Below are 23,274 nucleotides of genomic sequence, written 5' to 3'. Positions count from 1 at the left end.
ACCAATCCAATACATGAACCCCAAGGTAAAAGATGGTAATGGCAGCATTATGCCATGGGTTTTTTTCTTTTTTTTGTTAGTTTTTTTTTTTTTTACTTGTTTTAGAAAAAAAATACTAATACAAAAACCTAAAATTATACATGGTTTTCAACTCTTTTTTTTGTTGTTTTTTTTTTTTGACAAATATAGATATTTGTCCAAAATTGAACCTTTTGGGCCTACATTGTAAATGTGTGGCAAAAAACACAACATCCTCAGCATTATGCCATCAGGATGGCTGTTTTTTTACGTCACTTTTACGTCGCTATGCACTACATTACCTCCCAAAAAGTCTTAGTAAAATACCTCAAAGTTTGTGATTGTATTGTGAGAAAAAGTAAAAAGTTCAAGGGTTATTATGAATACCTCTATCAACTTCTTATGAATGCTTTACTCTGTACGGAACAGCTCAGCTAAACTGTGTGATAACCTGCTCATGAAAGCAAGCGAGCATAAAGTTTTGCTTGCTTTACCAAAGTCAGTACAACATTTTTGCAGCAGCAGGACTACATCTTAGTTTTCTGTTAACTTTTACGGTTAATGATATCTAACCATGACTTTTTCTTTTGTTTTGTTTTGTTTTACTCACAGTTACTCTAAAAAATATGATCGCAGTTCTGGCCTTGAGACGACAAATTACCTCCATAAGTCGCCCGAAAAATCCATATAAATCCTTTTTAATCACTCCTGAATTGAGGCCGCGCTTAAAATAGACGACAGATTGTCTCTGATCAGAATGAGAACAGCAAATCATACCCCCTCTTTGCACATATTTTTGCCTCCGAGCAGCGTGACCTTCCGGGTGTATTTTTAGTTAGAAAATATGCTCTGCTGTCACAGTGAATTTGTGATCACGTCTACCTAACAGGATGACATGACAAAGAGATTATGATGGAGCCGGATGGAGCCTGGTCGCTCTAAGAGCCTCCTCTCATTTCAGTCCATCTCGTGTGAGAGCCTGGACTCTGGCATCATTATTTACTCACAGCGGGTAACGAAGCTCTGTGGTTATGAAGCCGGCGACGGAGCAGAGCGCTCCGAGGGGAGCTGCGGCGTAAACGTGTCCTGTCCCCGCAGGTCTAGATTTTCCCCGTCTCGTGTGCACCATATCGCTCCTGCAAATCTTTCCGGCAATTTTGTGCTCCTGAGATCAGAGCGCTCAGAGACTGGGGAGCTGCAAGACGACGACTTCGTCGGAAATCTGGGGGGGGGAGACCGTGAACGAAGGGGGTGTGGAAGTCTCAGGCAGAGTCATCAGCCTTCGCCAAGGACTTTTTCAGCTGAAGGGCAGCTGGAAAACTAGACGGGGGGAGGAATTAAAAAAAAAATCCATCAATTTAAAATGTGTTGGGGTTTTCTTTCACTTAATCTTCAAAATCTAACCATCGAGCCAATCATTTATGACATTAACCTTTGATGGAGATGGTTATTTCTGATGGCGCGGCGCTGGTTTCAGGGACTTTAATGATGTCACGCATCCAAACCCATGGAGGTCAGCGGATGGGTTCATGTTGCAGGAAAGGCGATTCTCTCCCGAGGTTTCTCTCACTGTGGCGGTAGCGCAGAAGCCCGATAACCTTTGTCTTGACATTTTGCTCTGTGAGTCAGCGCCGCCGTGTGAAGATGACACTCGCGGAGGATGTCGTTGCCTCAGAGGGGTCAAAACAGCTGCACATCTGCCATCTGAAGGGCAAAAGCGGCGCACAAAATCACACCATTACTATTGCATTGGTAATTACTTCAACCATTGGTTGTCTTGTCATTTTTATTCATTTGCTTGACTAATTTGAGTAATATGTAGTCTTATTGATCACTTCTTAAACCCCTCAGCAGCTCCTAACATCTGTCATGCTGAGAAACTCCAGGAAAAAAAAAAACAAGAAAAAAAACAAGAAGCACATTAGAGCAACTAGCATCTAAAATAAGAAGTGTTTGATGAGTTGAAGAGACGACATGAAGGATTTAGGGCAGACGGCAAAGACAAGATGGCGGAAACTGTCTTCTTCCAATTAACGCAGGGATTATGGAGTCCCAAGCAAACAGAAAGGGGACGACATTGAAGTGGCGATGAGAACGCAGCAGGAATCCCGGGGAAGCAGCGTTTGTGGATTTTGCTGAGAGATGTGAACAAGAACAAGCAATCCCCCTTTGGAAGCCTTTTTACGCACCCAGTCATGTTACAACCACAAGCTTCGGCGCATTTTATTGGAGTTTTACCACATGACTTTGAGTAGGAAGGAAAAATACATTTCTTTATATATGTTTTGTTTAAAAAAGAAGTGTGGAGTAAGTTTGCGTTAGTACTTGTAGAGAGCAACTTTTTTGCTGCAATGACCTCCACCTTTAGAGACACTGAAATGTTTTGTCATTTCTTCTTTGAAAGGGAAATTAGATTGAAAGCATCCATCCAATAGGACTTCTCATGTTTTGCTACAGATTCTCAATTGGACTCAGGTCTGTACTTTCACTAGGACATATTAATATCCTCTGAACAAAACCTTTCTACAGCAACTCCAGCCCAGGGAAATAATCTACCAGCAGAACTAGTGCTTTTTTAAAAATCAATATTCCAGAATTACGAACTAAAAACAAGCACCTATATCTTGCTGAAAAGTTACTTGTTAGCTAGTTTAGTTTTATTTAAAGTGTACTAAGATATTTGTACCGGAAACTACACCAAAAATACTTGCCGAGATTTTGTGGCGGGTTTTTTGCAGTGTGTTGGGGGGGCAAGTTCTGTTCAGCCCGGTTGAGTTGTTCCCTGTCTTTCTAATAAATATTAATCCACTGTTAAAATTTCACAGCATTCTCTCGCCTGTTGTCGAAAGGCCGGTGAGTCAAATATGCTCCTGCTGAATAAAGCAAAGCTCGTCGTCGCTCTGCTTCAGCTAAAGATGCCCCCCTAAAGCGGGACAGAGCCCCCCTCTCCACCACCGTCATTGTTCGTTGACCGTTTCCGATTTCATGTTTTAATGGGGTGAAAAACAAAGTGCCAGCTGCAGGCTACAGACTCCATGCAGGCTCTTAAAAAAATGGCCCGAGCTCTGCCTCGACGCTCCATCACAGTCGGCTTCTGATACCGTCTGCTCTGCTGACATGGCAGCCCCCCTTTCTGCCTCTCTCACACAGAAGCGCGCCCTCCAGGAAGTTAATTTATTACGTGTTACGTCATGCGGAAATGGGATAGCATGACGTAACACGTCATGCTGTGTTACGTCATGCTCTGTTTCCAGCAGAGGAAAACATTTTGAAGTGATTTAACTTACCATTCACGGGCAGTCGAATAAATGTAAAATAGCTGTGTTGATACCGATCCGAGTCATTATGAACGGGCATCCAGTAAACAGCTATATTTCGTTGATGCTAATGGTTAGCATTAGCATTGTGACTACTTCCGACTTTCAGAATTCTTTGGAATCCTTTTTTTTTAATTGACAGCAGCGGCTACTTTATCCAAATTGGAGTTTTTTGCTAAATGAATTGATGTTAGCGTTCTCTAACTATCGCATATGTTCAGTGAACTTAAGTCTTACTCCTGCTCATGTTACCGGCACCAGACCTAGGGGAATCTGGGGCCAGTATCAAGTGGTACACAGGTAGATGAATCCTGTGCAACCAGATCTGTGGATCACAGAGGAGGTGAGTCGTAACAGTGTATCTCTGTCAGGAGCTCGTTTATTCTGAGCCGCGCATGCCCAGAGCCAGGAAACTCGTTCTCCCTGTTAGACCCACAGCGGCACGATAGCGCCCCCACTGGCAAGACGACACATGCACATGACAAATACGTCTATGAACAATAAAAATAATAATAATAAAAAGAAAACAAAAGACAAGACCAATTCTGATTAAAAAAGGGGGTTATTCATCTCTTTTTTTTTACTGTTTCTCAACACACTGCACTCACATGTCTGTTTAATTTAATATTGCAGAACAAAACCACTTTCTGCTCCACCTTTGCCTTGACTTTTATGTTTTAGTAACTTTCAACAACAAAAACAAATACTATTTTTATCTATGACCTCTCGTCATTTCTTTTTTTTAATTTTTTTTTTATTTCAAGTAAAGATGAATGTCACGTCTCCTGCTCCCTGTGGGGTAGGACTGTTTGATCGCAAGGAGAAGCGGTGAAAATACTCCAAATATAGCACACACACCCAAGCTGATATTGACTTTCTGTCCCAGCATTCTGACTTAATCCGATTCTCCGAAGTAGGAGCCTGCCGATGGCGATCCGGTCCAGATAGCACTTTGAATAGGCGCGCTGTCAGTTCGATGCTTTTAGACTTGTTCAACATTATCTGGGAGTAACGAAAGAAGTTTGAAGAAAACAAAAATACAGAACGGATGCGGCAAATGTACCAGATCAGGAAAAGAACTAAAAGGTAAATTGTGAAAATTGTTAAGTTTTTGTCAAAAAAAAATTACTACAATCTGGACGTAGCATTAGAACTTCGGGCAGAGCAATTCCCTGATCTGTCGCCGTATTCTTACAAGAAACATCGGTATCAGCGAGACTGTAAATTATTTACAACGAGACCCATTTAGTGAGATGTTTTTTTAATGTCCCGCTCTGCTCTGATTGAGTTCCTTTACATGTTTTATTTTTTTTCCCTCTTAATTTGTGACACAACATTGAGCCCATCAAGGGATCTGACGGATACTTCGGCCATTACCTCGGTTCATTCAGAGGTCGTTCATGCAATGATAACAAAGTAGCTAAATTTGCAGTTTTCCCTGTTGTGTTTTGTGAAGGATTCGGCTCATCAAACACATTTCTATCTCAAACAAAAAAATACCCAAAGTGACCAAAAAGAAAAAAAGTCAAGTCAAAGTTTATTTGTGCAGCCCATTTCAAAATGATTCACATAATAAAAACATAGAAACAATCAATAAACATTCAATTTTGTCAAATGTCATCACATCCAACATATTCATCAGTGTTACACTTACTCAATTTTGAAATTATTACTTCATGCATTGAGTAAAAATAGCTATCCAAACCTACCTGCATCCATATATATAAGTGAAATGTACACATTTAGTTTCTCTTTGAGATAATTTCTGAATGGAGTTAAATTGAGTATGAAGGTGTGGAAATCTCCTCGTCGAGATGCAGAGGACAAACGGCGTTTACGTGTGCGGGCGTTTCAGCTTTGAAAACCCTCCAATGAGGTAAAAGCAAAAGCTCAAAATCCATTTGTTAAGTTTAGGGAGCTTTTTCCCCCCCTGGATAAAAAAAAAAATCATCATTTGAAAAACACTATTTTGGATTTCCCCAGGCCATGTTTGTTTAAAGTTCCCTTGATGATATGAAGCCTTAAATTGGGATCAAACACTTAAGGAAAAAAGGCACAAAAAAGCCACTTTTGCTGCGTTTTTCAGGTTCGGTTAGTGTTTGAGTCGATGCAGCGGCTTTACAGCCATGCTGAGTTTAATTGTCGGCCGTTGGTCTTCCTCCAGTCAGAATTGGAAATGCTCCCCGCACCGTTTGAGCTCGCTTTCCCTTCTCGCTTGGAGATGACCTGCGGGGAGGGGGGGGGAAAGCAGCATATGTCCCATCATCTGCCCACACCATATGTCCCACTCATGATCATTTTAACTCTTGGACAATATTTGAAATCTCTTTTCTTGGCTGAAATGACCAAAGCGGGTACTCGTAGCTGTCATAAAAGCATCCCGCATGCTGCTTATCCAGTTATCATCGTTTCATTCTTCTAATCTTTTTTTGCTCCTTTTCTACCATTTCTGGACTCCTGAATTCATTTAGTGAATTTTTTTTTTCTGCAAATAATCAGATTGACTGTGTGTGTGTATGTGTGTGATGTTTTGCTCTTTGTTTGACTTTGGTCAGTGTTTTGGAGAGTCCCAGCCGGTTAGACGAAGAGCACCGGCTCATCGCTCGATACGCTGCGCGCCTGGCGGCTGAGGCAGGCAACTCCACAGTAAGTACCTCACAGAAAGACTCAAAGGGTTTCGGTCAAAGCTGTGTTTCAAATCTCCTAGTCATAGAAGTTATTGTTTTCTTCTTCACATGCCTCTCGGTTGCTGGAAAATTGTAGAAAAAGTGAATTTTTGTTGTAATTTGGGTACTTTTGTGGAACAGAGCAACACAAAGTGGTGCATAGTTGTGAAGTGGAAGGAAATGACACGTGGTTTTCACATTTTGTTACACATAAAAACTTGAAATATTATGACGATACCCCAAAATAAAACCCAGCACAACCAATTTCCTCCAGAAATCACTTAGGTACTAAATAATAAAGTTCAACTTGCAGATTATTCAACTTATAACAAGACATTTTCTCATTAAGGTATCTGCACTAGCTAAACGGAAAATTCACAGTGAGTGACTGTGGCGAGCTGAGTGAAAACGCACACCACACTTTTCAGATTTCCATTGGTAAAAAGGTTTGAAAACCCATATGTCAGATTTTTCCTTCCACTCTTCAGTTCACGTCTGTGGTTGTCTCATGACAAAATGTTGAAAAGCATGAAAACTGTTGCTGTGTTTGTAGCTTTTCTCGCTGGTTTTACTGAGAGGTGTTTTGCGTTGCAGCAACAGTGTCCTCCAACAGACCTGACTTTCAACTTCGACGCCAATAAGCAACAGAGACAGCTGATCGCAGAGCTGGAGAACAAAAACAGGTTCGCTTGATTTCTCGTTGTGGGGGGGGGTAAAAGAAATGTTCTGTTACATTTAAAATATTTTTCCCCATATCAGGGAGATCTTGCAGGAGATCCAGAGGCTCCGTTTGGAGCATGAACAGGCCTCCCAGCCCACGCCAGAGAAAGCCCAGCAGAACCCCACGCTCCTGACCGAGCTGCGACTCCTCAGGTACGATGCGGTGTCGCTGACCCGACGATAACAGGAAGATACGCACAAGTGGAGGGCCAAAACATGCCTGAAAACACCTCTGGGTCTCTTCTCTTCTTCTTTCCTGAAATAATTTTCTGTCGTGCCGCAGAGCTTGGCGTCACCGCTAGGTTATGCTCTTGGAAGAGATTTCTGCAGGAAGAACAGGCTCAAATAACATTTTATATGTTCTTCGAGGCTGTGTGTGCTCTGTCCTAAATAATAAATCAGAAACCTTGCCAAAAGTGAACAGAAAGTGAAACAAGAACAAAAAAAAAGACTTGTAAGGGGAAAAAAGATTCCAAACTAACCCAACAGATTTATGCACATTGGCAATATTCAAAATTACGTTTTTTGTTTTGTTTTTTTCTTCTTTTGAGCCTTTTCTGTTCCCTTACTGATCTGTTGCTCTGATGTCCCTGGGAAGTTTCAAAATACCTGATTCACAATATCTGTAAATATGCAGTTACACAATATAAGCAGCAGAGGGTGCTAACAAGCCGCAACACAAATGAAGGATTTCAGTTTACATTCGTTTATGTATTTCTTTTGTGCACTTATTTCTGGTTGGTTTTAAAAAATTATTCTTTGTGCTCCTGTCAGAAACAATAATTAGATGACTTAAAAAAAAAACACTCGGTACTGATATATAAATAAACAACTTTCAGTTTACCTCAAATTAGTCTAAAACATTTAGGGTCAACTTCACTTTTTATTATTATTATTATTATTATTATTATTATTATTATTATTATTATTATTATTATTATTATTATTATTATTATTGTTATTTTGGTTTTGCACTCTAACTAGAAAGCAGACTGCTGTTTTTACCCAAAATCCACGCGCGAATGAACAAACCTGAAACTTGAACCGTGTTGTCTGCCATCCGCAGACACAGGAAGGACGAGCTGGAGAGGCGCATGTCGGCCCTGCAGGAGAGCAGGCGGGAGCTGATGGTGCAGCTGGAGGGTCTGATGAGGCTGCTGAAGGTAAGACCGCCTCCTGGTCCAAGAAGATTTACCTGCAGGTGGGAGGATGAGACCCCCGACTTGGGTAGAGCATCAAACGTCTTGAGTCGGCCGCTTTCCTTTGTGGTTTTCTTACTGGCTCGTTGCTGCTAATCTACCTCGGATAATTGGGATTTGAATAGATGAAATGTGTCTTCCTCTCCGAGCACAACAGACTACCTTGATGTTATGCCATGTAAACGTGTGCCGTGTGATGCATGCAGAAATCACTTTCTCCTTTTTTTTCATTAATTTTGTTGCTCTCGCTCTTCTCGCTTTCTCTCTGCTCACCTTTGTTGGCTGATAGGATGAGGAGCAGAAGCAGGCTGTAAGTTGCTCTCGATTCGCTTTGCAAAGTGATTACAGTAGTTGATGGTCTCTGCGCTTCCCCCCCTGTTCCTCACAGACACAGCTTGCACGAGTTTTGTGAAATCGAATTAGGAAAATATCAAATTTTTTCATTGACATCAACTCCTGATGAGTGCATAGATTTTTTTTTCCCGTTGAACCTCAGCATGAAGGTTAGCGTCATCCCGTTCAATGATATGTTCAAAACTTTTCAAGAATACGGTGTACTTTTGTTAGTCCAGACTCAGCACAGGATCCACTTTTATGCCCACACGTCACATTTATTAACATCCTGATGCAGTAAAGGAGTTTGAACGGGAGAAACTCAACCAATGTAGCATTAAGAGAAAACTGAGAACAACTGGCAGTAAAGATCTGTACATACCCGTACATTTAAATGTGGAATTTGCCAATGGACATGCCAATGTCAAATTTAGTTTGTCTAACTGCTTCAGGACTTAGTGAGGAAATTTACTCTTTTTTGTCCTAGACATATTTATTGTCTGACCACCTTGAGCTGGAAGTTCAACATCCACGACCACCAGTGACCAAAATATGATGTGATTTAGTCAGAAAATAGCACAGACCGACCGTTTTTCTTCTCGCAGAAATAAGTGAATTTTCCTCGGCGCAGACAGAGCGTCTGCGTTGCGCAGCATGAGATTCAGAGGTGATATTACGTCATTGCTGCAGCATTTGATTTGCTTGTGTGTGTGTGTGTGTGTGTGTGTGTGCTCTGTACCACTGACGCCTCTGTGCTGCATAAATTTGGCCATAAAAGCCACATTTATGCCAATAAATGAAGAACAAATAAGAAATTAAGAGCAACTTTATCTCCGTTTTACTGAATGTCTCTTGTGATTAAAAGATGCAGTGTTTTAACACTTAATGTTTAGTATTTATTCTATGTTGTCATGTTAGAACATTTGACTTATGTACAAGATTTACTGTTTTGTTTATTCGCCTGTCTGTTTTCTATCTGCCTGTATGCTAGCATTATAAAAAAGAAGAGGTTAGTAATGCAGTAAATAGGTTGTTTAAGCGTTTTTGACTGATTTTGCCTTTCGCCATCCCAGTCTGGAGGCTCCCCTCATTCTTCTCCGAGTCACGGTGCCGGCTGCTCCATGCCCATGCCCATTCGCTCCACCTCGGCAGGGTCCACCCCGACTCACACACCGCAGGACTGCCTGGCAGGCGTGGGAGGAGACGTGCTGGAGGCCTTTGCTCAGGGTGAGTCGAATCCAACTCCTTACAAAAAAAAAAACCTGCTGAGAATCATGGAATATAAAAATATAAAGTAGTGCCTCAAAGGTAACGCAGCTGAAAGGTAACACATTGCAAAGCAGAACAGAACTAATGACGGTCCATCTTACCGTTCCTTAGGTGTACCCAGAAACCTTCGGAACGATCTTTTAGTTGCTGCTGACTCAATCACAAACACCATGTCATCGCTGGTGAAAGAGCTCCACTCAGGTCGGTCTCCAGTCTGTATTCGAGGAGTCTTCCACTTCCTCTTGACTCAAGTATTTGCATCTGAAATGTTGGGTTGTGTTTGTTTCCAAAGTGGATGACGTGGCGGAGGACGACGAGACCAACATGAGGAATGGTGGAGACAGAGGTGGGTCCAGGTACTTGCCGATCCATTAGTCTTCTAACTGCACTAAAGTTAATATTAATGTGTGTCACACCTAACACTAAATGATTTTAGAGTTTTAAAAAATATGTAAACGACCAAACCAGCAGTTAAAAAAAATAAAAATAAATTAAATATTGAAACTTCTCCAAACCAAAAACAGAGGAAAAGCATAAAAAAGACAGAAAAAATAAATTACAGTATAAAAGACAAAAAAAACTAATTGCAGATTTTTTTTCTCAAAACAAAAAATAAAAAGAAAAAATAAAAATGCATAAAAAATGCAAAGAAGTAATTAAAAACTCAAGAAAAACAAAAAAATTATGTAAATTAAAACAAAAAACAGATAAAATATCTACAGCATAAAAAAACTAGAGACAAAAAAATTAAAGCAAAGAAAACAGTGAAAAATTGACAGATGTAGGGAAACCTAAATCACCTAGTGAGTCTCCTAAAAAGAAAAAGAACAAAGAAAAAGAAAAAATTATGCAATAAGGAAACAATGAAGAAAAAAGAGGGAAAGGGAAAAAAGTGAGAAGAGAATAAGAGCAAGTGTCGTAATGTTCCAAAACGTTAAAATGTTGAAGGGGTGTAAATACTTTCAGAAGATGCCGTACTTATGCTCACAACTGAATTCAGTTCAATTCAATTAAAGAAGGCACACAGAGAACACACAAAAAATAAATACAAGATAAAATACACAAATAGAGAAAAAGCACAATATGAAGTAGCAAGAATCTCTTCATCCACTTACTTATCTCATTGCGCATTTGCAATGAGATAAGTAAGTGGGTGGAATAACTAACCAGTTTAATCAGTTATTAAACATCAACTCTGGAATTTATATATATATATATATTTTTATAATTCCTTTTTATTTTATAGCACTTATCACGAGAAGAAAAAGTGACACGTTAAGAGGACTCTCGAGTTAATTAAATGAAATTAAGCGATTGCACTTGCGCCTGTTATTGACTTCGTGTCAAGCGCACTAAACATGAAAAACTGAAGTGCAAGCACTTCCTGGCGCAGAAGCGGCATCTGTTTCCACTAATGACTGCGTTGTCGCTGTATTTACTTGGCCTGGCAGCACCCTGCATGGCACCGACACCAGCTAATAATAAACTCATCTGGCTCTACTGCCGCCTCTCTCGGCACCACAAAAGAAATTAAACAGTTAGAGAGCGGCGCTTTGCCGCGCCGAGACGGGTTTTTCATTCGTTCGCCCCTCGGGGTCGGCGGCGGCGGCGCTAAACATGCTCTTTGTTTGTGCGTCCAGGCACACTGAGAGTACAAAAGCACTGAGGGGAAGAGATCCCTACCCCGGCCTGCGAGGACATCCGGTCATCGACTGGGAAGACTCGGCATCAGCAGGAAGCCCCTGGCATTAGCACGTAGAGTAATGCATGCATCTAATCTAAAAAGTAATTTCACTATGTGAAAAAAAAAAAGAAGTCGTCACACCTTGCGCCTAGCAAGATGTGTCTAATTACCAAGTGTGTATGTTGTCCTGTAAACAAAACAAACAAAAAAAACCTGCTGTAAAATTACCAGAACAGTTTCCCTCCTGAGTGGGAAGAACAGCTTGCTGTGATTTTTTTCCTCCCATTCCAGCAGATCGTCCTGTACATAAACTACTGTAAACACACGGAGCCTTCTCACCAAGGAGACGGCTTTTTCTTTTTCTTTTTGAATAGTTTACATTTATTTATGATGTTTGTTTTGTTTTCTTTTCTTTTTTTAGATTTTTGCATGAATTTGCACTCATGTCTGGACTTAGTTACTGTACTGTACGACGCTATGCCGGGTCTTTGATGGTGTTGTGAAGACAGCTGTGGTGTCAGAAGTGTCCTCCAAATTCATGCTAGTTGTGTTTACTTGCACAGGGGAAATTCTGGGACTTTGGTCTTGTTAGGAGGCACTATTTATTGATACGTTTATTTTTAATTACTGTTTTTTTTTTTTTTTTTTTAGAATTTGCTTTACTGCCATGATTTATATGATGGGGAGAGTCGGCCAGAGGAATAAGCAAACGCCTGCTTAAGGTTTCTTTGCTTCTGCTGTGAAACCAGAAATGTTTATTCCCCTGAATTTTCATCTTTTGATGAGCATTTTCATTTTGGTCTAAAAGATTTACTCCCTCTTTCAGCACACATGGTTCCAAAGATGTGCTGGTGATTTTAAATCTTTAACAGAAAATGGAAAGTATGAGGTAATAGTTATATTAAACTGATAAAGCTAACTTACGAAGTTTAAAAAATGTACCAGTTTTGAATGCTTGAAAACCTCCCTCCCTAAACCACCATACAAAGGTTCAAGTTTTACTACAAGTTTTTTCTAGAATACATTTCTATCCTGGTAGTATATTGTTACCGTTCTTTATCAGTGGAAACAAAGGCGGGTAAAGGCAACCTAGTTTTTGGAGTTGAAAGTCACTGACTGTAAAACTACCACAGGCTCCTGTGAAACTTGTTACCTCTGAAAACCAGCTGTGAAATGGTTAAAATTGATTTACGTGACTTCTGTCACGTGAGATCAGCTTTATTTAAAACAGAACAAATGACAGGAGATAAAGACAGGCTGGCGTTTGTATAAAAACGCTCTCATAAATCTCATGGCAAGAAAGCAAATCAAGCTAATTTACCTCAGTTCTAAGCTAATAATTTCAGGGAATAATGCAGTGCAAAAATTCTTTGGCATTAGGGCCTTTTTTTTAATTCTAGTACTTAAGTGTGAAGAGCCAAATAAAACCCTCGGCTGGCGTCCAGAATAACCTGTGCATGTGAACACGCTGGATGAGTCTGGTACTACTCTGCTGCTAATGTGCTCTCAGAGAGCACGGCTCGCCAAACAGAGGGCTGCCGCGAAAAAACAAAACAAAAAAAAAAACACAACAACGAGTCAAGTCTCCTTTACTCCCAGTGAATACCACCTGAAGGGCATTGTTAGCTCAACACAGCACGGTGCCTCCTTCCGGAGGACGCTGAGAGGCTGCTAGGCAACACGTTAGCACGCTAGCGGGTTAGCCGCTGGGCTAGCCGCCGACCTCGAGGTCAGAATTTCAAAGTAAACACTCATTCATTGTGTGAGGTTGGAAGGCCATAGAGAACTAGGAAGTGCTTCAAATAGCTTTATTTAGGTGTTGAAAGTGAGCAGAAAATATTTATGTGCAATGACGATAAATGTGCTCAGGGACTGCAGAGCTAACGGTTTGCCGTTCAAGTCCTGAAATGTGAGAGATATCGGGAGGTCGCGTTTAATCAATAAGTGAATTGGACTTGCTTCGGATCACATTTGTACGATTTTATCAGGACTTCCAAAAGCACATCTTATGAGTAGGTTTGATCTGTTTTAGGTAGAAACTCTACATGCCTGTGCAGAAATCAATCAATCAGCAAATAATGAATGATGAAGCATTGATTAATTTGTGTAATGGCCACTTTTATTGGCACCCTTCATGAAAACGTTAAACAGCCTAATCATAAAAAAAATCACCATTTATTGCAGCTCTTTAAAAAAAATTGACAAATCCTATCTTAATTTCAAGGGATTTTTTTTCCACGTTAAGAAATAATTATGTTTAACTAAATTACTAATTATCTGTACTCCTAACAATCCCATTATTTAATTAATTAATATATATATCAGAAACGTTTTTTTAATACAATCTTGACTTTTTTCTTTCAGCTGATCAGAGTTTCTAGGGAGTTCGAATGATTAATCAATACTTTTTCTGTTTCCACAGTTCATAAATATTATGTGACAGAAACTAATTTCTTTTAGCCACTCTGATGGACAACTTCCCATATTTAATCTGCGGTGTTGCACAGTAACAGAAGTAAAAATAAACAATTCAGAGCTAGAATTTCTCTAAAGTTTCATTGATGATTAAAGATGGATTCACTGCAGGGCTTTGTCCACGTCTCTATCAAGGGTGCTGTGAAATGTGTCAGGGATTTTAGGAGAGGAGTTTTTCATAAGTGCTGTTTGGTTAGAAATGATTGGTCTGTGGGTGACTTTGTGTCTTTTGGCAAAGCAAAGTGTTGTGTTAACAGAGGCTGTGAAGCGGTCAGCCATCCTTATCATTCAAAGTCACACAGGTTATCAAACCATTTTACCTTTACATGTAAGTTTTTGGTTTGATTTCATGTTGTTTAATGTAGCCGTCTGTAAAAACAAATGTGCATTTTCTGGATTTTACTTTAATCCTTATTTAACTGAACTGCAGAAGTTTTTTTTTGTTTCTGGTTCATGCACTAAGCCTGTCCTATAAGCTACATAAGAGGTTTCAGCGACCCGTTACACACTGTGTTAAGACAAAAAACAAAACAAAAAGAGGCTCCTCTGTTGCCATTCTAGATGTTGATTTCTTTCCCCTTTTTTTCTCTGTTTTGATGTATATTGTCTTTTTATTTCTATGATTCTGCTCTGCAACATTGATGGAGTCTAATCGTTGTAATGGGTTTATCAAAAACTGTTATTCACCTGGTACACTTTGATTTGAAAGCAGGAACAATTATTGTAACCACTGCTGCTGTAAAACATGTTTCGGCCCACAAATTATATGTGAAAACGCTGAGATTTAAAAAAAAAAAAAAAAAAAAAAAACAAGCAAACAAACAAATGTGACCCTTTCCCCTTTCATTCTGATCCTGCATTTTATTGCAACTCTTAATCTTCCTGTTCTGTTCTTTCAGTTCGTGCCTGTAGCTGTACTGTAAAGTGCTGTACAAAGTAACCATTCAGCAAAAGAGATAATCTGTCAGCCTCCGTGTCAAGGTTTTAGTCTGTGACTTTGTAGAGATTTTATTTATTTGTCGATTATTTTCTCGTGTTTTTTGGGGTGGGGATCTTACGCTCAGCCTTTACATTTGTGCCAAACTGTTTGCAGACGTGTGTCATATAAAAACACAGGTATATATTGAAGTATATCTGCATTACTAGTCTGTCGTCGACCTTAATCTGTTCACTGAATGCCTGGGGAAGGAAAGTCATCTGCTGCTGAAAAAAAAAAAATAGACGCATTTAAGAGTTATACTATTATCAAAATGGGCAAAAAAAAAAAAAAAAAAAAAAAAAAATATATATATATATATATATATATATATATATATATATATATATATATATTCCAGAGTGATTCATTTTATTTGAACCTGTCCTGAGGCAATACTGTATGTATCCCACCCTGTCAGACCAAACTCGGGTTAACACAGCTGGTCACACAGAGGTGCATACGCTGTAATCCCTTTTTTTGTTTTTTCTTTGGTTTTTCACAGAGACATGGTGCAAAGCAGACAGCACAGCTTCCCTGATGTTATTTAAATATGTGTGTGTTCTGTACGCTTACGCTTCTTGTATATGCATTCGTTTTCACGTTGATTTGACTAAACATAGTTTTATGTCACAAAACCACAGATTTTTTTTTTTTTTGTAAATACATCAAATGTGAGATATATTAAAAAGATTTAAAATATGAATCACGTTGGTCTTTTCGTGTTTCCTCGTCTGCTGTTAGATGGAAATACTCTTGAGTGCCAATTAACTGTCATGTTTTTTTGGGTTTTTTTACAGTGTACACAGGGAAAACATGCTAATATTTCTGCACCAGAGTCCAAAAAATGTCTTTCTAATTTGACCCAAAAGCTGAATTTATGCTATTGGAGCATAAGTTGGCTCCTTTTTAACCAAACATTAAATAAAAGATGAGATGACATGGGGTTCATCTTCCAGCAGGATTTGACACTAAAGATGATCTTAAGAATGGCCCTGTCAAAGTTCAGACCTACATTTCTTTTTTTTTTTCTGAAAATCTATTACATAGAATCTCAGTCAGTCTCCTCTGACTGAGATTGAGCAATTTCTAAACAAAAGTGAACAGAAAAATTCCAACAAAAATGGATAAGCAATGAATTAACTGTGGTTTTGTAAATGTAAATGTGTGCCACACCTCTGAGAATTTTACAAAAGTAAAAATTTGTAGTAGAAAGTAAAGGAAAACAAGGTATATTTTTGTCTACTTTCCAAAAATATTGGTCTATCAAATAAAGACTATATTTTATATATTAATGTGGCTAAATGTTCAAAGGGTGCTATTTTTTTAAAGCACTGCACATTTCAACACTTTGTACTCCGTTTACATACTTTTAGCGACATAATCATAACACACTATGTATAAAGAGTCACACAGATCGCCCAAATCACAGCCTTCTCCCAACAGCAGGTGTCGCTAGACGCTAATATTTACAACATTTTGGCTGCATCCTTCTCACTGTTAACGTTCTCGTTTTTTGGCACTGCTTTCCTTGCTATTTTTATAACCAGCCTTACCGGTAACAGTAACCAACGTGAAAAGCAATAGGCAGCAGCAGTAAGTTTTCTTGTAGATGTTATTACATTGTATGTGAAGTCAGTTTATGAGTTATAGTTTATTCTATAAAGAATGTGGAATACAGTATCCTAGTTTAGCACTCTTTCATTCAGTGAGTAATGGACTTCTAATTATATTAGGCTAGGAGTGAATTCCCATGTTAGGGAATATTTTTGACAAAATCACCAATTGAACACTTGGTTGACATTTCATATAGATAAATGGAACCAGGGGATGTTTTAAATTTTAGCTTTACTTCTTTTTTTTTTTTACACTTACAATTTTCCAAATTTTCCAGCATTTTCCAAGGGGTAGAAATATGATGACACAGAGGTATATCTTTGAGATAACAGAACCAGACCCATATGCTCTGGTTCTGTTCTGGGGACGACTGTGGAACCTCTGAAGACGATGATGCCAAGAAGGATTTTTCATAAAACCAAGAAATTTATGGACAACCCGGACCATCCTCTTCATCAGCCTGTCTTGGGAAAGCAGAGTGTCTTCAGTCAGAGGCTTCTTCAGATTCACTGTAACACAGACGGGTACAAGAGAGCTTTCCTGCTAACAGCCATCACTAGCTACAATAAACCTTTGAAAGGGGGGGGAGAGAGAGAGATTTGTGAGGTTTGCAGGGGGGTTGAACAGTTTATTAAACGTTAAAAGATCAGTCGTTTTATGATCAATGATCTGCTTTGAGATGAGAAGTTAAAGTTTTATTGTTATGATCTCTTATTAGACATTGGAACATTTCATTGATTATTAAGAATGAATCAAACTTCCAACATGCCGTCTTCTCTGCCAGGTTGTTATTGTAAATAAGAATTTGGTTAATATGCAAAATGAATCATTTTTAAAATAACGTGAACAAGAATACTGTCGTTTTCCAAATGGATGCTTCTTAGAGGTGCTGCCTCATTTCCTATCAGAAAACAACTTGAATGAATGTAAGTAATTAAATATCTAAATCTGTCATGGACATCTTTAATTGTAGGCTGGATTTTTACTATATCCTGAACTTTAAAAGAACCCTCATAATTATTAATTTGCTGTCTCGTTATTCATGCATCTCATAAATATGGGATAGCTAACTCTGACATGTCCTTGTCAACGAAAAGACACAACAGTAGTATAGTGATGACAGGTTCGACTTGTAACCGGAGGGTCGCTGGTTCGACCCCCGTTCAGTCTCAGTAGTTGCCCGTGATGAAAGACTAATTTGGACCCAAATAATGAACTTGCTAACATGAACTTACTGTCCACAAAATTGTATCTATAACCTTTAAAATGAAGCTAAGCCAGCATTTCTTAACACTACTGTGTTTAGGACCCGGTGGAAGCAAGAGCAGAGGCGTCTCCAGGCCTCCGTAGTGCTTGCTGCGCATCTGGAGAGGAGGTTCTGTCAGGCCGGGGGTGGTGGTGGAGGACGGGGGCGAAAGAGGAAGGAGGCTCCGGGAGCAAGCGAGACAAAAAAGGGTCAGCCCTGGGACTTGGGAAAACTGGGTAACGAACACACGGTGATTCACGCTTTTTTTCTAGACGCGTTGAAGCCGGCTCTCTCGTAACCGAGCAGGAAGGGTAACCTTTATGAACGAAAAAAAAAAAAAAAAAAAAACCCGAGAGCGGAAGGCGCTCGGTGGAAACGGGGAAATAGCGAAATGTGGGGGGTCGCTTTCCTTGCGGAGGATGCTCACTGGAGATACAGAGGTGAACTTGACCGTAATTTAGACCACAGGACCGGCTTCGCGATTTCGTAATAACGCTGTAGACGGACTAAAAGGAGATAACGGGGGATTTACCCTTCAGCAGCCGTGGCCCGTAAGACGGCCACCATCCCCTGGGTCATATTGCAGACTTCCCATGCTGCAGAAGATGTCTAAAACTTTGCAATTGTAAGAGACAGCCACTAGAAATTCAGATGCCCCCACGCGATAGCTTATCTGGAAGCATGTGGCTTAGATGCAAGGCTAATTAGGAGCCGCAAAAACGCACGAGTGACCCCCAAATCGCCGGAAAAAAAAATCTCACAGCACATTGGCTGCGGAAAGAGCTTCCATCCTATGTGACTTATAAATAAATTTCAGACGACAGATCATTTTTAATTAGTCCACTAATTGACATGAAAGTGGCTATTCTTTATTTTAAAAAATAATCACATTTCCACTAGTACGACAGCGAGCTCCGGCTGTGTGCGCATGGCAGGCTGCTGGAGGAGTAACTTCAGCCCATGTGCAGATGAAATATTAATGCACAGAAATACGTGCAACGTCTTAATCCCGCAGCATTAAACAGTCCACACATTAGCGCCCCGGCCATTTAATGAAGACTACAGCTCGGCCACTCTGTGCGTGTGGTGTGAACGGGCCTGCAGGCTATAGTCGCCATACAGTATGTCTATAGAAGCCTGTGTGGTTCCTATAGCTGCGTGACGTGAACTCAACAAAGAGAAATCTGAGTCTCAGAGTAAAGCCAAGTTGAAGTGAGGAAATATGCAAGTGTGTCAGGGGGCAGGGGACGGTACGCTGCTGCAGCTCCTCATGTTTTAATGTTGCGACACTAATGGAAAAGTTGACAAGATTTTGGCTTTAGAATGAGAAAACTTTTTTTTAAATAAAGGAATTAGTTTTACAGAAGGAAAAATGGGTCACAGTACAAGCTGTGTACCCTGATGTCTTTTTTTTGTGTGTGTGATTGTTAGAAATGCACCGATCGAGCTTTTATTTTTAATTTTTGGCTGGTTCCTATTTTCAGTTTTCATACTGCTGATTCTGGTTTACGCCAATTCCATATTTTTAATATAAGAGAGAGAGAGAGATCTGAATCTATTTCATTTATAAATGCATCAACCAGAAAATGAAGAGGTTACAAGTTGATGACAGCCTTTGCGTTTCTTTGTTTGCACTTCACTCAAACAACATTGTTACCCTGACAGTCTCGCTCGATCTCTGCAGCCGTTTCTTCTTCTGGGATGCATTTCAAAGACAGTGAATTTATACACTGGTAAATATAGATTGACAATGAAAAAAACACAAGTGGGTATTAAAGTAACGTTTCAAAGAATATTTTAGCAATCGAGTACTCTATCGATTATTTTTGATTTATCGAGTAATCGGAAGTCTCTGTATAAATATGCCAGCCATGCTCTTCCCACTGTTCGCTTTGGAACGGTTGCCAGACATTTCCGAAAGGAGATAAGCTGTCGTACTCTAAGCATCGCGCCAGGCAATTTAAGAATGCTTATTGGTCCCCCGAAAAATGACGAAAACCCGGAAAATTTGACGTTGTGCTGCTACAACAACTCATAGGCGGAGGTGAGAGTGCTGCCCAACACACATAATGTCCCGGCCAGAACACGGTGCGCTAAATAATAAAACATAATTTAACGAAGCTTCGAGGCAGATAGATTTTCCTCGAGAAATTTGAATAATGGAGGGAGTCATTTGAAGAATCGTTACAGTCCTAAAATATTTATTTCCACCACAACATTTCAAAACAAAATCTGAACAAAATTGAAAAAACAGGACGAAGAAAATTCAGTTTTTTGTATGTTTTGGGTTGATGACATCACAGGAGGTACAAGAGTCGAGCTGATTGTTTAGCGTTAGTGAACACTATGACGGATGAACAACTTTTGAGACATTTTGAGAGATTCTGAAGCATCAACTCGGGTCTCTGTCCTGCTCCCACGAGTCGCTTTTATAAAATGTTCACAGATGTAACCGCTGCGTTTCTGCTCCAAACACTTTTTTCAGTATTTTAAATAAAAACATGTTAACAGAGAAGGGGAGGGGAAAAAAAACAAGAAAAAGAAGTCGGCTCAGCTGTCTTATGCTTTAAGTGATGTCACCAGAGGCATGCTTGTTTTTGGAGGGTAGTTCACCTTGAATAAATTATTTACAACTAAATCTCAAGACAAATAGAAAAGAGGAGCATGGCATGTCGCTCTGTAGGCGATGAACTAAATATGAAGTGAATTTCAGTGATTTTTACCGAAAAGCTTTAAACTTTTCCCCCCAGCCCTTTCACAAGAGTGCTCAAAGTCATGTTTGCGTTTGTCACTTAAACCATCAAAATCTCTGTCTCATCCACTGATCACAATATTTGCGCTTCTTTCATTTAATGTGACTCTATTGAACTCCTTGTCTCCCTCTATTCTAGGAGAGAAGAGAAGAAGGGTCATCAATTTCATCTTTTTTTTTTTTGGTTCCTTTTTGAAGTTCATTTTCACTGGAAACTCCCCCCCCCCCTCCAATCTCACCGCCATTCATCCTACATCTGCCCGCCACCATAAGCCTGTAAGACTCAACAATGCCATCCAACACTGTCACCAACTCCAACTCCACCTCATGCAAAGGATCGGATATCGTGGATTCACCCGGAAACAGAATGGTAAGAGACGACCGTGATTGATACCGTGTTTGCAGCTGTTCTCTCCTGTTAGCTTTTGCAAAAGTACAAACATGTACGGAGACATCTAGAACAGGTGCTTGGAGAGTCCGTTCCCTACCTCCCGCTTGCACGCTCATAAAATACACGCGATACTTTACTGACAGATAATCAGTTATCGAGTAGAATCACAGGTTTTATTGCGTTGCTACTGGGATATTGCACAGATAAATCCCAGATATTGGGAAATAATCAAGAGACTCCTAAAAGGTTGATGAGTCCAACACCCTGCGGCACGGACGTCCCTCCTGCACTAATAGGCGCCGGCTGATAACTGCAGCATCAGCTCTGCGCCGAGCCCGCAGCATCACCGGATAATGTGACGTCTGCAGGTGTAATGGTGGCGGCCGACATGGGTGTTGGCTGCCGTGGGTTCAGTCAGAGCTGGAACGGCTCCACAGCTCTCTTCCACTGGAAGGGTTGGAGCGGGGTGGTGGGATGGGGGGGCCTGTCCTCTTCCTCCCATGTTCCCATTACACAGCGCTGCCCTTCGTCTAGTTGCCTGGCAACAGACGTTGCCTTTAAATACCCGGCTACCCAGACGGGAAGCGGCGCGGAGACGTCGACGCTACGGCGGGGTTCACTCCAGGCGAGACCAAATTGCATTGCATGCTTCTTTTTATTTATTTATTAATTTTTTAAATTGTTTTGAATGAAAAAAAAACAAAATGTTTGCAGGATGGAGAGACAGCATTCTGATTCGGCTCAGTTGGTGTCTGCTCTTCCTGCCGCAAACAGGATCGCGCGATACACGAAAGTGGTTCCCAAATGAGCCTGCACACCAGGCTGCACTCAAAACATGCTATTATCTATGCAAATGCTGCTGCCCCGGTAGGGAGAAAGAAGACGAAAAAAAAAACCCTGAAGCACCAGGCACTCTATTAGAAATCACACAATAAACTGAAAGCATCTGGAAAGCACATGCAGAAGGACTCCTAATCCCATTAGGCCACAGGTATATCTCTAAAGGCCTGCTGGTAATGGCTGCATTGCTCTCCGGAATAGGTAGATTTCCGTTCATTTCTACCGATTACAACACGCAGCAGCTTCACCCACTCTGATCGTCACATGCACGTCTTTATGTTAATTAGCTTAGCCCCCTGGGACTGTCATGGCTGATGGATTCATCTCATTTCAGCGGCACGACGTCATCAGGGTATAAAGCAGCTTGATTTTTAAAATTGCCGTGCGTGTATAAAAACCAGCTCAACGACTGAAAAAAAATGTTTTTTGTTTTTTTTTTGTCTTGTTTTGTTTTAAGGCTCTTTTGAGATTTTTTTCCCCTGTTTTCCGGATCCGTTGGTTGATTGTGCAGAACCAAAATATGCTACTTTCTGAGGCTGTCGCAGTTATCACGAGATTACAATCCCACAAGTATCTGCGCGGCTCGTCAGACCGCTCACTGTGTCTTCTCAAGAAGTGTTTTTTTTTTTTTTTTGCCTTCCAACTCAGGGGAATGAGATAGAAGAGTGAAACATGACAACGACTGGTCAAAAACTATGAGTATCTGATTTGCATTTCCCTCCCAAAGTTAAATGTAAACCTGTCTATACATTACGTAGCATGCTCGCCATGGACATATTTAAAAGTTCTGCATGCACGAAGCGCCGCTGGTGTAGAAATAACGCAATTGCTAGTCAATTACTGCAGCAGTGACACAATGATAGTATTACTTAAAACCACGCAATACCATGCAAGCACTGTTTTTACCTTTATTCTTCTTTCTTTCTTTTTTTCTTTGTGAGACTTTCATGCAAATGTGCAAAAGTTCATTTTTGAGCAGGAATTGGCTTCAGGCGCATTCTGGACTGTGAAAAATGCTGGCTCCTATTTGCTGACTGCTCCGCGCCTTCATGGATCTGATTGGCTTAGCCTTCCTGTGACGGTGATAGATGTTGTTCAAAGGTGACAGATTCCTCGTCTGATCACCTGCTAAATGTGATCCAATGCTGTGAAGGATTTATTCTTTCCCAGATCTATCGATAATTGATCCCAAAACTGTAAGGTTTCATGTCTAAGAACATCTTTGTACGACTCTTTAAATCTGTTTTTTTTTTAATCGTTTGTCTTATATTTTTAGGAATATAAGGGAATTTGTATTTGATCTTAGAAACAGCAGGAACAAAAATTTCTCTAAGGCTTTTTAAGTTGCTATTCTGGGGCTTTTCGTTCAGCTCACATGATGAAGGGCTGGATCAGTAATGTGACAAGTTAGCGAAGTCAGGAAACCGAAGAAGAAATGATCCAACTTAGCCGGTTATTAAGCAGACCGAATGTTCTCGGTTTCTGTTTTAGAGCTCTATGTTTAATGCGGTGGCCGGCAGAACGGTAAACATCAGCATATAAAAGGTTTTCTTCCTGGTTTGCCTTTTATTTAGCTCAACTCTTTACAATTATGATCTCATCTGACCAGAGCACCTTCTTCTAAATCAGGGGCTTCAAACTCATTTTCATTTTGCTCAACGTCAAGATCACGAGTCAAAGGACCGGTTGTGGCAGATGTTAATAAAACCCATTAACAGACTGCTAAAGTATTAATAAATAGCTGTCTCTGCAGTTGATAAGTACTTCTTTA

General features: G+C 40.2%; 2 protein-coding genes across 4 annotated transcripts in view; both read left to right on the top strand.

Moving 5' to 3' along the window:
* Positions 1-14,494, top strand: part of dtnbb (dystrobrevin, beta b) — a 33,356-nt gene extending 18,862 nt beyond the window's left edge. Inside the window, exons 11-19 of the mRNA XM_088002834.1 lie at positions 5,891-5,981; positions 6,596-6,684; positions 6,761-6,874; positions 7,788-7,884; positions 8,210-8,228; positions 9,319-9,480; positions 9,634-9,723; positions 9,815-9,878; positions 11,163-14,494. Of these exons, the coding sequence (XP_087858960.1) occupies positions 5,891-5,981; positions 6,596-6,684; positions 6,761-6,874; positions 7,788-7,884; positions 8,210-8,228; positions 9,319-9,480; positions 9,634-9,723; positions 9,815-9,878; positions 11,163-11,274 (838 nt within the window). The 3' untranslated portion in view covers positions 11,275-14,494. The remainder of the gene's footprint in view (positions 1-5,890; positions 5,982-6,595; positions 6,685-6,760; positions 6,875-7,787; positions 7,885-8,209; positions 8,229-9,318; positions 9,481-9,633; positions 9,724-9,814; positions 9,879-11,162) is intronic.
* Positions 14,495-17,329: 2,835 nt separating this feature from the next.
* Positions 17,330-23,274, top strand: part of LOC106927686 (DNA (cytosine-5)-methyltransferase 3A) — a 47,871-nt gene continuing 41,926 nt past the window's right edge. Inside the window, exons 1-2 of one of the 3 annotated variants that reach the window (XM_088002791.1) lie at positions 17,330-17,756; positions 20,412-20,642. In XM_088002791.1, the coding sequence (XP_087858917.1) occupies positions 20,562-20,642 (81 nt within the window). In that variant the 5' untranslated portion in view covers positions 17,330-17,756; positions 20,412-20,561. Of the gene's footprint in view, positions 17,771-20,411; positions 20,643-23,274 lie in introns of all 3 variants that reach the window. The other 2 variants (XM_088002789.1, XM_088002792.1) reach the window with 2 other exon arrangements.

This window comes from Poecilia mexicana, unplaced genomic scaffold (assembly GCF_051168715.1).
Source record: "Poecilia mexicana isolate PSO_F unplaced genomic scaffold, ASM5116871v1 scaffold_22, whole genome shotgun sequence".
In the NCBI taxonomy this organism is placed as follows: Eukaryota; Metazoa; Chordata; class Actinopteri; order Cyprinodontiformes; family Poeciliidae; genus Poecilia; species Poecilia mexicana.
The sequence above is the reverse complement of the archived record's forward strand: the minus strand, read 5'-3'. Positions and strand labels throughout refer to the sequence as shown.